Source organism: Phascolarctos cinereus, unplaced genomic scaffold (genome assembly GCF_003287225.1).
Source record: "Phascolarctos cinereus isolate Bilbo 61053 unplaced genomic scaffold, phaCin_HiC Scaffold_3;HRSCAF=262, whole genome shotgun sequence".
NCBI lineage: Eukaryota > Metazoa > Chordata > Mammalia > Diprotodontia > Phascolarctidae > Phascolarctos > Phascolarctos cinereus.
Genome location: NW_027555736.1, coordinates 195,140,331 through 195,158,039, shown reverse-complemented (window position 1 = coordinate 195,158,039; position 17,709 = coordinate 195,140,331). Strand labels below are relative to the sequence as shown.

Below are 17,709 nucleotides of genomic sequence, written 5' to 3'. Positions count from 1 at the left end.
TCATTTTTAAACATAATGAATACTTTAGATTTGCAGATCACATGACAATAGTTGCATTTTTTATACATACAAACACAATATCAAAATTATTTTGAACATTAAATATAATAAACACAATGTATTATTTAATTCTTAATAGTAAAATGCTAATTAGTTTTTATCCATTTAGTGAATGACTATTGAATAATTGTGCTTGAGAAAAATTTGATCTCAACATGGTCATTCACAGTTGACTTAAATGAAAATAGAATTTGATCATTAGATGATATGAAATTTTAATCACCTAAAATAGTGATGCTCAGATTGCAGGGGCTTCAACACCCAAATAACTCTTATTTCATCTGATACATGGCTCTTTTTTACTGGCAATTCCTCATGCCTAGAATATGCTTCTTCTTTACCTCCACCTCTTGAAATATTTTTGTTTCTTTCAAGGCTTAATTAAAGCACCACCTTATATGTAAAGGCTTTACAGATCCTACCTCCTACCTCTTCCCTCCTCCCAACTGTTAGTGCCTTCCTCTGTCCTTTATTCTACACACACACACACACACACACACGTGCTCATGTCATCACAAGACATACATGTTGTCTACCTCTCCCTCCTCCTAACCTCCATTTAGGCTATAAGAGCCTTAAGAGTATAGACCGTTTCACTTTTTCTATTCCAAGTGTCTAGAACATAGTAGGCACTGAATTAATGCTTGTGGAGTAGATTTCAAAACATCTCAGCCTCTGCCCACATTGAACAATTCCTAGTTCACCACCCTAGATCTCTGCCCCAGCTGACTTTTTAGGTGGTCAGAACTGGCCCCATCTGGGTACTCTTGACAGAGTACTACACAACCCTCCACACTCGTGGGGTCCTCTCCTACTGAGTTGACCTATTTGTCTGTTCCTCAGTTCTCTGGTATGGCACTGGCAGTTGAGAGCTTTGCTTCTAGGCTGCAAACTTCTAGCAATCTTTTGCTTCTAAAGATCTGTGACCAAGCTGGCTGCCAAGCAAATTTTCTTATCCTAAAGCCAGGATCTCCATGACATTGGAAAGAAGGGGGTTAGGGGGACAAGTTGTAGGAAAGTATTTTGATATGTCTGTGTCATGTCCTTGGATCTTCTAGTACAGTCTTGCTGTTAGGAGCATGGGAAGTAGGGGAGGGGTGCTAAGTGAGCTCAGGGTCAGTGAGCATAAGTTCCTGGTGGTTGTTTTTTTAACCTTCTTAGGGATTTTGGGTGTCCTAGATTATAGAAACAGCTGAAATTATTTTAACTCGGGTGCATAATTTCTGTTTTGGGGAGGTTTGAAAAGTCATGGAGATTGGAAAAAATGCCCACGTGACCCAGAAATCCTATGCTTATTTCTACGTTGTATATGAATTCATCATTCTTTCTAGAAAAACAGAGGACAACAATACATAATGAATAAGTGATTTTTTTTGGAAGAGGTTACTGGTCCTACAGTTTTATTATTGTAGAGAGCTCCTGGGAACTTCCTCTACCAATGAAGACTGATCTGTCTTTGTAATTTACAATCTTAGAGTTGCCTGGAACACTGAAAGGAAGTGACTTGCCAGTGCTCATACAGCCAGAGTAAGAGTTCAAAGTAGAACTCAAGTCTCCTTGACTCTAAAACCAGCTGTCTATCCACTATGCCATGTTGCGTGAGTAGGTAAAGAGATTCAGAAGAGAAAGGAAGAGCTCTGGAGATGTAATCATTAGACTTGAGGAATATGAAGCATATTAAACATTGTTCTGAAGGTTTGCCTATTGGCATGTTGCTGTGGATGTACTGAGATAAAACAAATTTTGAATAATTCTAAACAAGTTCTAGAACACACTGTATACTATAAGTAAAAACTTAAGGGCCTATTATTATTAAGTGAATGTTCCTTGTTTGAAAGTACAGAAATATTTTCATTTTTGAAATAATTCTTCTTTCTAGGTCACCAAAGATATTACGTCAAGGAAGCCTGACTCCTAATTCCTGTTTAGATAAACCACCATGTTCTAGAAGACTCAGGTTAATTCCACCACTTATTAATGTTGCTGCAAAGACTCCTTCTACTACTAAAAGGTATATTGCAGAAATACTTTTTTTTTATTTGCTAGCATATGTTACGGTTAAAAATGGTAGGGGATTATAAAAAGCTATCTGTAATCTTAAATAATCTCCCATTAGGTTTAGGATCTAAATCAAGATCTTTAAGCTGAGTTCTGTGAACTTGTTTTAAAGTGTACTTTTATCATTGTATTTCAATATAATTGATTTCTTTTGTAATCTTATATATTTTATTTTATGCATTTTAAAGCAGCATTTTCAGAAGAGGTCCATAGGCATCACTAGTCCAGCAAAGGGGTCCATGATACAAAAAAGGTCAAGAACCCCTGATCTAGATGTTATCTTTTTTTTTTTCAGTTGTCAGGGTAGGACAAAGAGGAGGTGATTACTGAAGTAGAATTGGAGAGGAGCAAAAATAGGAACTTATTCGTGAAGAGTAGAATTAGAATGTTTAGTTAATGAATGAGTAAAATAGACCATGAATATGAAAGTGAAAGATAAAACTGAGGGTCAAATAGTTATTGGGTATATGTAAAAAATGAGTAAAGAGCACTAGAAATATGAGGGAGAAAAGGCAATTGAGTGTATACCTTCATGGTGATAAGAAGGGAATTGGGTCTGTGACAACACCGTAAAGGGAATCAGGTCTTCCCAGTGATTTTGGAAGGTTTAGTATAGGTAGTAGAAAGAACAAGGGAACAACTATGGCTACTTCTTTTGAGGTTTACTGAGTAGGAGATGCCCTCAGGCAAAGTGTGGAATGTTCTGTTGTCAGTATCAGAAGTGGGAACTGGTGATTGGGTACATGAACTCACAGTTTAAACTCAGACCTCATGACAGGTGGATATTTAACTCTATGACTACATACTTTCACCAGTTATCTAGTAGAGGGACTGCCTACTTTTCTCCATAAAGAATTATTGAAGAATCTAGATTATAGTAAATCTGTTTGAAGGCCAATGTTCTCTCTCCTTGTAACAGAGACTGCCATTCTTTCATTAATTTAAAAAATTGAGGTTTGTTGATATCTTTGTTTTCACAACAGTCATTTTTTGATATTTCCCCACTCTCACATATGTACCTACCGCATTGAGCCTTCCTTTTGTAAGATACAAACAAGCTAAATGAATGGACATTGACCATGTCTGACATTTTGAACCTATTGTCTTCCAGCTCTCTACCAGAAAGGGGAGGGTATGTTTTATCATTTCTTTTTTAGAAATAAGATTAGTCATTGTAGTTACTCAGAGTTTGAATTCCTTTTGGTTAGTCATCATTCACATTCTTATAGATATTGTGTATATATTATTCTCCAGGTTCTGTTTGTTTTACTTTTACTAAGCTTTTTAGTTCATTCAAGTACTCTCACCTTTCTCTGACTTCCTTATATCCATAGTGTCTTATGGTGCAATAATATTCCATTATATTCATTCTACTACTCACTTTGTTTTCAGTTTTTTGGGGTTGTTTTGGGGGTTTTTTTGCTATCATAGTACATTATCGTGAAAATTTTTATATCCGTATCTTTTGGAATCCATCTAAGGTGGTGCAAGGTCTAGGACAAGCCTCTCATTACAACCAGGGGAAGGAGAAGATATTATTAGGGCTAATAACTCTGGGGGAAGGTGGGAAGTTTATTATTCTACCTCTTACTACCCTCCCTCATATACAAACATATACATACCCATAAGAGGATAATAGCTTTAGCAATGGAGAAGGATCATCCAGGTAATTTAATCCAATTCTTTCATTCTAGAAATGATAAACTGAGGTTCCAGAGAAGTTAAATGACTTGCCAAAGTCACACAGCAAGTGGCAGATTTGGGATTAGAATCTAGATATTTTGATTCCAAACTCATCCCTCTTTCTGCTCCCTCAGAATGTCTCCCATTGGGTCTGATGATGATTTGGCATGGATATACAAGAATAAGCTGTTGTGGATATTTATGATGTATAAACAGTGAAGAAGGAGTTGGCTTATTAGAACACTATGCAAGAGAGAGAGATAAAGGAGCATCTGGCAGTGAACCATGGTTATTGAGAGTGAAAGTAGAATGAAAGAGTGAGAGAGAGTCACTGAGTGAACATAGAGGCAGACTGCAAATGCTAGGGAATGATGATATTTTAACACTTTTGCACAAACAAAATTTAAGCTGCAAAGGTTTGATATCTAAGATATATATAGAATTAACACAAAATTACTTCAGAGCCATTTCCCAGTGGTTAAGTGATTAAAAGATATGAACAAATAGTTCTCAAGAGAACAATTGCAAACTATTAGGAACCATATGAAAGGTACCTTCAAATTACTAATAACAGAAATGAAAATCAAAATAACTCTGAGGTATTACCTCATACCCAGTAAATGGGCAATTGACAAAGGATGAAAATGGTTAATTTTCAGGGTTTGCAGAAAGACAGGCACACATAAAACTTTTGTAGCATTGTGAAGTTCAGCTATTCTGAAAAAGCTATTTGCAATTAAGCTTTTTAAAAAAATGATTAAAATGTCCATATCCTTGACTCAGAGATTCCACTACAAGACACATGTCCCAAGGATATCAAATACAGAAAGTTTATGTTTACATCAAAATCTGCACAGTATTAGTAGTGCTTTTTGTGGTAGGAAAAGACTAGAAACAAAGTTGATGCCTATTAATTGAGAAATGACCAAATTTTAGTAAACGAATGTAATGGAAAATTACTGTACCATAAGAAATCATGAAAACTAATAATTCAAAAAAGGATGGAAAGATTTCTGTTTACATGAACTGATGCAGGGTGGAGGGAGCAAAACCAAAATAACTATAAGCTGTGATTATAACAATGTAAATAGAAAAATAAAACCTTTGTGATTATAATGACTAAACTCAGTTCTAAGAAGAGATTAGAAAATATGTCTCCTTTAATTGGAAAGGGAGGGCGATTGGTATGGGATATTGCGTATACTGTGAGATTTGGTTGATGTGCTAGTTGGTTTTGTTGAATTTTTTTTTCCCTTTTTATGGCTCTCTGGGTAGAGAAAGGAGAAAGAGATATTTGGAAATGAAGGTGATATAAAAGCAAAAGACATGGGGTAGCTAAGTGACACAGTAGATGGAGCTCTGGCCTTGAAGTCAGGAGGACCTGAATTCAAATCCGGCCTCAGACACTTGACACTTACTAGTTGTATGACCCTGGGCAAGTCACTTAACCCTGATTGCCTCACCAAAAAAAAAAAAAAAGCAAAAGACATTACTGTTAAATATTATTTTGAAAATTAAAAGAAAACTAGAGAGGAATAGTAGAGACAGGGAAAGTGCATCTGAATGAATACCCCTGTATCAGATCTTGTTTTCAGAGATGGAGGATGGGAGCTGGGTCTGGGAAATCCAGTTGCTTTCAAGTACATTGCCACAGCTAATGTTGTATTAGAATACTGTTAAGGAAAAAATAATAAAAACTCTATCATAATGTCCTTAAAGACCAACCAGCTTAGCCTCTTTTCCAACCTTATAAGTACTGGCTATCCTTGCTCCCTCTGCTCAGCTATTCCTGTTAGTCTTCTAGAGTGCTTTAAATGTTATCCTTCTAAGCCAGTGCTTAAGGTTTCAAATAGCCAGGGGAAGGGCATAGATTTTCTGGGTCCAGGAAATTTAAGGAGAGATGCATACTCTGTTTATATGATCATTGTTAAGAGCCCATGTTACAAGTTTGTACTGATCCCACAAAAAATGTTTAGGTTATTGCTACTAGCCTTCATTGATAGGCAAATTAACCTTTTCAGAGGGAGCAATTATGGTAAATCAAGCAGTTCCACAGCAAATTAGCCATATGACTGACCTTAAGCAAATAACATGATCTCTTAGTTACCACTTATATTAAACACGGATAATAAAATCAGCCCTTTATTCCTTTCAGGGATTTTGTGAAGATGAGATGAGATAATTCATGTGAAAGCATTTTGAAAAATAAACTTTTGTATTGTGAAGAGTAGCCAACAAAAAGACCTTTTGAACCCTTATCTGGAAGACTGCATTCACTAGGAGCGGGGGCAAGTTTTCAATTTAAAGTTTGTTAGGACCCTCCTAAACAAATATTCTTATATTTGACATAAGTACTTCTGATTAGGAAGGAGTATGTGTGGCAACTCAGGTTTTAAAATGGTAATTAGTTGGGTGGGATGGCAGCTGTTACAGTTGGTAAATAAGGAATGCCTTCTTGTGATTCCCTATTCTTATGTTCTAGCTATGACTACTATATTGCATATGCAGAATATATGTATGTTTTAAATTCATATTTTTTAGGGAAGTCAGCATGTTGAAAAGAGACATTTCCAACATATTGAGAGAATTAGGATACCAAATTAAACAAAAAACTCGAAAACTCTATATCAACAAAGAAAATATCTGGAATAGTGCCATAAAAGGATTCAGAAGGCGAAACTTTAATCCATCAGATGCAATTGAGGTACAGTTCTGTAATGGAAATGGAGATACTGATGGATCAAAGCATGAATTCTTAAGCCTTTTAATGGGACAGCTTGAGAGCTCATCACTATTTGAAGGGTCCATGTCAAAGAACTTGTCCCTTAATTCTGAAGGTAAACCTTTTATTTATAATTAAGCATGCTTAGTATATTAACTAGTATAAAGAAATAAATGAACAAGAAGTTAAAAACAGAAATTAGCAACTGTGATTTAAAATATTAAAATGGAATTTACATCTGGACATTGCCATCCTCACCTCCATTGCAGCCTTAGTACTTTGGAGCCTTTCCATCCATCCTGCAGCTGAATATACTTTTTATGTGCTGTTTCCATCAATTACAGTATGAATTTTTTAGAGGAGGGACTATCTTGCTTTTTTTGTTTGTATCCCCAGAGTTTTAGCATAGTGCTTGGAACATAGGATGCATTTTTTCATTCATTCATTACTAAGAAAAGAGCATAATAGAAAAATAGGTTTAGTACAGTAAATTTTGGGAAAGAATTATTTTCTTTTGTCGAGGATGTCTGTAGTGATTTTCTTTTAGTCATGAGATTCTCTAATTCTATGACAAAATGCAGTTTGCCATTTGAAATTTGAGGGGTTTTCTTTACACTGCTTTATTTAACTTTTGTTACTTTGTTCAGTTGTGTCCAACTCTTCATGACCCAGTGGACCATACTGTCCATGGAGTTTTATTGGCAAAGACACTGGTTTGCCATTTCCTCCTCCAGTGGATTAAGGCAAACAGAGATTAAGTAACTTGCCCAGAATAACACAGATAGTAAGTGTCAAAGGTCAGATTTGAATTTAGGTCTTCCTGATTCCAAGCCCAGTGCTATATCCACAGAGCCACCTAGCTGCTGCCTAGGCAGAGGTTGAATGACTTGCCCCAGGACATATAGCTAGAAAATGTCTGAGGCTGAATTTGAACTCAGGTCTTCCTGATTCCACATCCAGGGCTCTATTAACTGAGCCATCTATCTGCCCCTTATTTAACTTAGAGTAGGCAATTTGAATGGCTGCTTATTTGATAGGATTTGGTTAAGGAGCTTAATATTCATCACTTCATGTGACTGAAAATAAAACCTATGAAACCTATGAAATAGCTTCTAAAGATGATTTGGGCAATATTGATTCTTAGACAAAATATCTAATTTGTAAGACCTTTCTATACCACCATTGCTTATATTAGGTCTTCATGATGAGAATAAATGAAAGTATACACCAGCAAACCCCTGCTGTGAGTGGAAGTTGGAGATGATATAAAAAAAATTAATTATGCTTCAGAATTTTCTTCCTCTCATATTTGCCCTTAACTCACCATTTTGGGAATACTAATTCAACAAAAATTTATCAAGTTCCTGTTGTTACGTATTCATAAATCACAAAGTTCCCCTTAGAAACATTCTAGAATCTATATTAGCATGGTGTAAATAAATCCATAGTAAAGAGGTTGTCCTGGTATTTTAAAACTCTTTCAACAAATTCAATAGAGGTCTGTCTTACACAATTGGTCTAAGCTTTGACAGTTCTGGTTAGCTAGTTTATTCCCTTATATTTTGATGTTTTACTTTACCATATTTTGGATTATATTTTTCTTCATTTAAATATACTTATTATTAAAATGATAGTTACTTAAGTAAAAATTAAATATATTTATATTTATCTATATAAATATATTTATCTATTTTATATAAAAGATAAATAAAAATTAATAAAAATTAAAATTAAAAGAATCCTCAATTTTTATCTACACTTACAGCTCTTAAAGAGAATCTGTACTTTGAGGCTGGTAGAATGATTGCCATTTCTTTGGTGCATGGTGGTCCACCGCCATTTTTGTTTTCTAAAACATTATTTAACTGCCTTGTCTCTGGACCAGAGAATGTGGAACCAACTCTAGAAGATGTTGAAGACAGTAATACAATGCAAATAATAACCAAGGTAAGAACTTTACCAATGTACATGAAAATGTAATTAAGAACATACACTCTTTGGTAAATTTAAACTCCATAGCTTAGGATTAAGACAAGGGATGGACTTGTATGCTTCCTGATTGTAGCTTATCGCTTCTTCGGCGAACTGTATTTTGCAACAGAAAATTACTATTATCACTGAATTATTTGTTAAACTTTTAGCTTGAAAAAATGTAATCCAAAGTAAAGATAAAGCAGTAGATAAGATTTGTTTAAGGCATATACATCTCTAGTAAATATATACATATATGTTTATTTTCTCTTGGTGCAGATTAAAAGTTCAAAAAATTTGACTCACTTAAGGTCAGCAATACATGATTGCTTTGAATACCTCTCTCACATTGGATGTCTAAGACTTGTAACAGTGCTAAGTGACAAGGATGTGTTAGTAAAAGACATACTCACCCATCATGTAATTAAAAGAGTGCAGGCACCCTTGGACAGGTAGGTTTGTTTGCATGTGGAATTCTAGAATTACATGTTTTAATTTACATGCCCCAGTTTCTCACTGGTAACTGAAGGTGTATTTGGTCCCATACACGACATAGCTAGGAATAAGCTTCATTTAGTATGCTCTTTGTATGGATTTCAGCTCCTCCAATGGACAATAACTTTACCAGCCTTATCTTATGGAATTGGTTTTATCAAACAATAACAGCTTGTATTTGTTTTGTTCTTAAAGGTTTGCAAAGCACATTACCTTCTTTGGTCATTATAATAGTCCTTTGAAGCAGGCATTATTATTATTATTATTATTATTATTGTCTCTTTTTTACAGGTGAGGAAACAGGCTCAGCAAGGTTAAGTGACTGAAAGTTTCTGAGGCTGCCATGATATTAGAATGTAATAGGAGAAAGTAGCAATCATTTCAGCATATAATGTCCTTTATAAGGCAGAAATATTAATTTAAAAAATAATAAAAGTGTATTATGGCAGTAGCTATTTCTTTTTGGCTGTAGTTGACTTTACTTGCAAATTTAACATTTTTGAAATCATGGCTTTCAGGGGCACATTTTTCATCTTTTTATAAATAGCAGAATGATTATCATTTGAAATGCCTTAATCATTCCTTATGTTAAGCTCCTCTATTTATATAACAACATTCAGGAATTTAATTCTCAAATAGTTCTTCAAAACCAGATAGTTTTCTAAGCTTTATATTCTTTTAATACATTTTACATACAAATGTATTAAAATATAAAACAATTGGATGTGTAAGAATATAATATACTACTTCTCCATTACATATGAATGATACCTTTGGTTAAATGAGGTAACATATGTAAAGTGCTTTGCAAATCTTAAAGCAGTATATAAATTCTAGCTATTATTATTTTAAGGCCTATTCTGTGTCACTTTTATTATAGTAAACAAAACTAATAAAAAGGTTAAGTACAGTTTTACTGAAACTGATAATAGAACCCAGATGGTATGTCCAAGTAACTGGGATTTGATATGGAAAGGAAGAGGAACACAGTGAGAGATAAACTTTTTAAAAATAAATTTTTATTGATGCCTTCTGTTTCTTAGATTGTCATAGTTATCAGTGTCTATTCCTCCTCCAGAGAAACATGCTATTTAACACATAGAATTTTTTTAAAGAGGAAAAAAATGAGCACAACTGTTTGATATATTGAAAAAGTTAGAAAATATGTGCAATGTGTAACATCTGTGGATCTCTTAGCTCCATGAAGGAGTGGGTTGGAGATGTTCTTTCATGTTTCTTAATTCACGTCCTGCTTCCTCTTTATAATTTTGTTACATTCACTTTTGGTTTTTTGGTAGGTGGTGATTCTTTTCCATTTACATTTACTGTGTATCTTGATTTCTTGGACTAACTTACTTCAAAGTACATTAATTCATGTAGATCTTTCCATGCTTCTCTCTATTCATCACATACATAATTCCATTACATTTATCTACCACAATTTGCACTCCCAATTGATGGGTATCTATTTTGTTTCCAATTTTTTTCTTTTTTCCTTTTTGGTGAGGCAATTAGGGTTAAGTGACTTGCCCAGGGTCACACAGCTGGTAAGTGTTAATTGTATGAGTCTGAATTTGAACTCAGGTCCTTCTGACTCCAAGGCCCCAACTCTATTCACTGTGCCACCTAGCTGCCCCTCCAATTTTTGTTATCACAAAAAGTGCTGCTGTAAATAGTTATTGTATATGGAGGTTTTCTTTTTATCAGTGGATTCTTTGGGGTATAAACCTAGTAATAGAAGCTCTGTTTCAAAGGATATTTTAGTCACATTATTTGCTCTTTACTTTTCAATTGCTTTGTAAAATGGTTGTACCATTTTGCAGCTCCGCCAACAAGGTATCAGTGTGCCTATCTTCCCACCATCCCTACAGACACTGACTGTTGCCTTTTTTGTCATCTTTGTCAATTTTCAAGGTGTGAGACAAAAACCCAAGGTTGTTTTGATTTACATTTCCTTCATTATTGGAGCATTCTTTCATATGGTTGTGAATACTTTGTAATTTTTCTTTTAAGAACTGTTTGTTCATATCCTTTTACCACTATTGAGGAATGGCTATTAGTCTTATATACACTTACTAAATGTTTATATAACTTGGCTATCAGACACTAATAGGGGTAGGCAGGTGTCACAATGGACAGAGAGCGAGGCATGGAATCAGGAAGACTTATCTTTGTGAGTTCAAATCTTGCCTCAGACACTTACTAGTTGTATGACCTTGGGCAAGTTCCTTAACCTTTTTTTGCCTCAGTTCTTCATCTGTAAAATGAGCTGGAGAAGGAAATAGCAAACCACTTTAGTATCTTTGCCAAGAAAACTCCAAATGAGGTCATGAAGAGTTTGAATACAGCTGAAAAGACAACAACAAAAAGAAATTTGATTGAAAGATTTTTTTTACCTATTTAACCATTTCCTTTCTTATCCTAGATCCATTTATTTTGTCTGTGCAGAAGCCTTTTCAGTTTCAAGTAATCAAAGCTATCAGTTTTATCATTTGTAATTGCCACTATCTCTTGTTTGGTTAAGAATATATCTCTTATCCATCATACCCATGAGAGGTATATGATCTATTCTCTTTCAATTTTTAAGTAATATGATCTTTAATATTAAGGTCATCCATTTAAAATGTATTCCGGAATATGATATAAGGTGCTTGTCTAAATCTAAAAAAATTTATTTTGGGCTGCTTTCTAGTTTTCCCAGCAGTTTTTATCAAATGAGGAGGTTTTTCCAAGGTAACTTTATGTTTTCCATTTTCTCAAATACTCCCTTACTCAGTTCTGTTACTTCTGATTCTCCTTTATCTAGTCTGTTCCTCTCTCTCTCTCATAACCAATACCAGATATTGTCGTTTTTATTATATTGGCACAGCCTAACCATGAGCACTGAATATTCCTCCAGCTATTTAAACTTCCTTTCTTTAAGGAGAACTTTATAACTGAATCTTTATAAATCTTTTGTGTTTTTTAGTAGGTCCCTCTCCGGATAATTTTTGCATTTTGTGATTATTTGGAACGGGATTTCTTTATTTTTGCTTCTTGGATTTTGTTATTATTACACACAGAAATGCTGTTGCCTTTTGAAGGTTTACTTTATAGCCTGCAACTTTGCTGAAGTTTTAATTGTCTCAATTAGTACCTTTATTGATACCCTAGGATTTTCCAAATGTACCATCACATCAGCAAATAAGGACAGTTTTGTTTCCTCTTACTTTTTACCTTTAATTTCTTTGTCTTGTCTTACTACTGTTGCTAGCATTTCCAGAACTATCTCAACTAATAGTACACAGAATGGGCATCATTGTTTCTGTCCACAATGCCCCTGGCCTGTGTCTTTAACTCTACATGATTTAGGTTTTTCCTACATCTCTTTCTGTATACTGAGAAAGAAGCCTCTTACTAGTCTCTCTGATGTTACTCTGTCGCTGCGGTTGTCCTTGGCTGCTGCGTTTGTTCGCACCTCTTGCATTTCTGTTATCTGTGATGTTGGAGAAGCAAATCTCTTGAGCTCTGGCTTTCTTTCTTAAATTGTTTCAAATATCTCTTTATTATTGAATATCCATCTTTTTCCATTTATTGTTAAACTCACATATGCAGGATAGATCACCCTGGGCTGCTTCCTGAGCCCCATTCTTCTTTGGAACATATTAATCTGTTTGCTCCAGTGTTTTCTACCTGGTGCAGAATAGTCTGATGTTATTTCTTTCCTTTGCATGTAAAGGTTTTTCTCCTTGCAGAACTTGTTTCTGAATTGAATGGTTAACCACTATGTGTTGCGGAATCTACAGCCTTTTTTGTTTTGGTTTGGTTTGAGACTCAGTCTATCAGTTCTTTCAATGGGTATTTCATTTCCTGTGTTCAGAAGTTCTTGGCAGTTTTTTTGTATTACTTCATGCACTATGGTGTTAAGGTTTTTGTCCTTTCATGTTCTTCTGTGAGACCTATGATCCTTAGCTTGTCTCTTTGTGTCCTTTTTTTCAAGATCAGTATGTTTTGGTTGGATAGTGAGCATATTTTCTTTTCATATTACTGTTTTTGTTGCTTTTCTTCCAGGTTTTCTTTTACTTTTGTTTATTTACATTCTCAATTTGTAGGGTTGGGTTTTATTACAAGCTTATGTACTAGGTCCTTGGGTTTTATTGCAAGCCCGTGGTCTAGTTCTTGGGTGTGCTAGAGTAGACTCACTGCTGCTAATTTGGGGATTGGGGAATGGGTCCGAAGTAAATTCAAGGTAGGGATTAGTTGTTGGGGTTCTTGTTTGTTTTGTTTTGTTTAGCTTCTTTTGGATTCTGAATTGTCCTAAATCATGGAGATAGCTAAAGCGGCATTCTCTTTGGTATATCATTTCTGTTTTAGAGAGATTTGAGAGGTCATGGAGATGAAAGAAAATATCTAGACTTTCATCTTGGTGGTCTCATAATCAGGAAGTCCAATGAGAGAAACATTTTGACATTAAGTAGATCAGTGATTTTTAACTTTTTTTGTGTTGTGGACCCCATAAGCTGTCTAATGAAGCCTGAATGTTTTTAAATGCATAAAATAAATTGAGGGAATGGCTAAATTCCAGGTAGAGGTAAGTTAAAGTAAAGGTGTAACTTATTTTCCATCCAAGTTCCTAGGGCCCCTGAAATCTATCTGCAGATTCACCAGTTTAAGATCCCTGATCTAGAAATATTTTACTGCCACAGACAAAATAGGGGTTCTGAAATACACAGCAGGTTGTTATGCATTCTTCCATTCTTTAGAATCAAGGAATTCTCCTCTCTTTGGCTTGTCTTGAAACTGTAAAGACTACTATATAAAATAGTTTGATTTCAATAACCACTTGCAACAACCTTTCCGGGAGATTTTGGTTTTTGGTTTTTTGTGAAAGCAAATGTAAGGAGGAAAAATTAGGGCATCTTCCTGAGTGTAAATCTAGCCTCAGACATTTACTATTGGTGTGACCCTGGGCTTACAAGTAACTTAATCCTGTTTGCCTCAGTTTCCTTATCTGTAAAATTAGCTGGAGAAAGAAATGGCAAACCACTCCAGTATCTTTGCCAAGAAAACCCCCAAAAGGGGTCACAAAGTGTCAGAAACAATTGAAAAACAACTAGAACACAACAAAAACAACCACCTCTTTATTAAGACATCTACAATTTTACCAAGAAAAGAAGTCAAGTTACTGGTCTGTAGTTTACATATTTTGTTTTCTTTCTTTGAAATGAAAATTTGGACAGCACTTGGTCTGCAAGCCCATGTTGCCTTTGTATTCTGTCCAACTTTTCATATTTCTTCTACAGTGAATCAGCTATTACCATACTTGAGAATTTATTTAGTTTATCAGAAATAATTTAAATTCACCAAAGGTCAACTAAGTTGCTTGGCTTGTTGCTCACTGCCTAGCTTGAGTATCAACTCCCCCTCAGCTATTTTTTGTTCCATTCCTTGTAAACTGAAGTTCATTTTTGTCAGAAATAGCAGCAAGTTGTTATTCAATTGTTTTTTGGTCATGTCTGACTCTTCATGACCCAATTTAGAGTGTTCTTGGCAAGAATACCGTAGTTGTTTGCCATTTCCTTCTCCAGCACATTTTACAAATGAGAAGATTGAGGCAAGTGACTAAGGTTAAGTGATTTGTCCAGGGTCACATGGTGGCTAGTAAGTGTCTAAAGATTGATTTGAACTCATGAAGATGAGTATTCCTGACTCTAGGCCCTGCACTCTATTCATTGCACCATCTAAGCTGCCCCAAAATAGCAGCAAAGTGAGAATTCAATAGCTGTGCCTTCTCTGTTATTGTCATCATTTTTCCCACCCAGTGTAGGAGGTCTTTCCCTTCTTTGATTCCCTCTTTCCCCATAGTTATGGTTTGTTTTTTTAATCTCTTTGCTTATCCTTATTAGCTTTTCAACACAGCCTTGGCTTTTTCTAAGCCTTAGTCTTTCTATCACTGTTCTCTCAATGTCTTAGCACACTCTCATATTCATCCTGTTACTTGCTCTTGCTTTTGTGTCCAGCACCTACATTTTTTTTAGCACTTTACACAGATGTGGCCTTTTTTCGTGTCATAATTATCTGACTACTTATTTTATCTATTCTCCCCCACCTCCAAGTTAGATTTATTACTTTTCTATTCTTAGCACCTAATATGGTACACTGAATATGGGTATTCAATTCAGGTGCTGATTTGAATGTACATAAATATACATCTACCGTAGTTAGCTTGTAAAGGAAGGCTTTTAGTCCTATATCTTCAGGATTACATAGAAGTTCCGCTTTAACTACTGAATGCTAAAATACAATGAAATGTTTTCTAAAATAGTGTTGATGTCAAACCTTAGGTCTTTTGTAACAAATTATTCATGAAAATCTAGTCAGAAAACATTCAGCTGGAAATAAATTTTTTCCTCTTCCTGAATGTTGCAAAACAAAACCAATGTTCTCCCCATCCCCAACCCTTCCAGTGGATTCATTCTTTTTTTTCCTCCTCTTTAGTTTTCAGCAGGGTTTGAGAACTCTTGGTGTGTTAGAAACAATGCAGAAATATCCAGAAGCATTCTATAGTATCCTATGTCACAAACCTGAGACACTTACAAGCAAAATCCTTAGTGATCTTTTTACTATGCACAAATTGTCTGAAGCACAGGACACCAGAGCTGTGGGGTTCTGGATGAATTACCTGCAGAATGTTGAAAGTAAGTGAATATTTTAAAATTTTCAAAATATCTGTGTTAAGATTTTGTTTAGGTTTCTCTCTCTCTCTCTCTCTCTTTTTTTTTTCATATTTCAGTTTTGCCTCTCAATCTTACAAATTCCTCATTTTTCCTTAGCTTACACTAACATTTTAATATTTCACTCCAGGCTGTCTGACAAAGTGGAGTGTGATATGAGATAAACTGTAGTCAGTAAAATTAACTACCAAATTCTCTTAAGGAACATTTAAGTCTTTTTAGAAAAACATATTTTGATAATATGAGTTTCTACTCATACACATACGTGCATTTGACATTCTTCTACTTTACATGCTATGGCAAATTCTATGAAAATTTATAGTGAAGTCTATCAGTCAGCAAGTGTTCATTCAACAACCATTATCCTTGCCCTCATGAAATTTACAGGGGTCAACTTCAGCCCTTCCATGGCCCTTTTGATGCTTTAGGATGAGCCTGAGTTATTATAAGCAGCTATTATAGTTCTATTCAGTACTAAAATAAGGAAAATAAGATGCTGAACAATATTTTTGTAATAAGCCATTTTCATTATTGATGACAGTGAAATCATCATATTTGTACTCTGGAAGAAAAGCAGAACTGGACCAAGTACATACAGAAAAATATCTGTGCTAGAGCCACCCCAATTTTGAAAGCATTGAGAGAGAAATTCTCAAGATATCTGAAAAGGGGGAAGATACTTTATTATTATTAGAAAAAAATTACATGCAGAATTGCTACCAAAGAATAATTTTTTTCATTTCATTCAAAGAAATAAGATCAAAGGGAAATCAATAACAACTAACTTGTGTTCCTATTTAAAGTCTCTATAAAATAATTTCTCTACAGTCTTCTGAGATTGATTTACACATATATGTCAAGTGTATCCTAAAAAAAAATGAGATGTTATAGCTAAGTTTTCATAAACTGTTTTCTGTACTAGGCCACAGCTTCATGGTTATGCATTTTATTTGAAAGTGCTCTCCACTGTTATTTGTAGAGTGTCAAAAAAAATGACTTTATGGAGCAAGCCTCAAAGGCAGGCCCAGAGGGGGATTTCTTTTTTTATGTCAGTCATTTCTTGAGTTCCTTAAACTTTCCTTTATATCAAGTAAGTAAAATTATCAACCTATTAGCTGTGTCTGAAAATGTATGCCTTAATAGACTGCCTCCCTGCCAAGAGACATAATCTATATTTTACCATTATAACTGGTCACTACTTTGAGTTCTGAAGTTTTTCAGTGTTGTTTTCCTTCCTGTTATTGCAGTCATCATGCAGCTTGTTCTCTTGGTTCTGTTGTATTAATCACCCAAATTTCTGAATTCTTCATATGTATCATTTTTACAGTATAGTAATGTTCTATTACATCCATACACTATACTTTGTTAAGCTATTTCCCAGTCAATAGGCATCCACTTAATTTTTTAAAATAGCTATCTCTTAATTTTTATGTAATCTATATTTTTCAGTCTGTCTTTCCTCCCCAACTTCCCCAGAGCCATTTAACAATAAATATAAAGGAGAAAAAAGATTCAGTGAAACTAGCTAACACAATGAAAAAGTCTGACATTATAAAGTATTCCACACCCATAGCCTTTCACCTCTGGAAAGAAATGGGAGAAGGGACGATCACTCTCCTTCCAGTCACTTGCTATCTCACAAAGTGCTGCTATGAATATCTTTTTACATACACACACATACACATACGCACGTATGTATATTGTGTGTGTGTATATATACATATATGTATGTATGTATGTATGTATATATATATATATGTTAGATTTTCCCCTTATTCTAATCTCTTTGATGTATAAGCAAATTAGTGGTTTTGCTGAAATAACAGGTATGTACACTTCAGGGAATTTTTTTTTTTTGTGAGGTAACTGGGGTTAAGTGACTTGCCTAGGGTCACACACCCAGTAAGTGTCAAGTATTTGGTCTGAGGTCGGATTTGAACTCAGGTCCTCCTGACTTCAGGGCCACTGCTCTATGCACTATGCCACCCAGCTGCCCCTAAAAATTTT

The 17,709-nt window shown here is 34.8% G+C and overlaps 1 protein-coding gene across 1 annotated transcript in view; it reads left to right on the top strand.

The window, feature by feature from the left end:
- Positions 1-17,709, top strand: part of G2E3 (G2/M-phase specific E3 ubiquitin protein ligase) — a 64,562-nt gene that overhangs the window by 40,653 nt on the left and 6,200 nt on the right. The window contains exons 11-15 of the mRNA XM_021004257.2: positions 1,940-2,071; positions 6,343-6,638; positions 8,289-8,470; positions 8,774-8,946; positions 15,467-15,666. Of these exons, the coding sequence (XP_020859916.1) occupies positions 1,940-2,071; positions 6,343-6,638; positions 8,289-8,470; positions 8,774-8,946; positions 15,467-15,666 (983 nt within the window). The remainder of the gene's footprint in view (positions 1-1,939; positions 2,072-6,342; positions 6,639-8,288; positions 8,471-8,773; positions 8,947-15,466; positions 15,667-17,709) is intronic.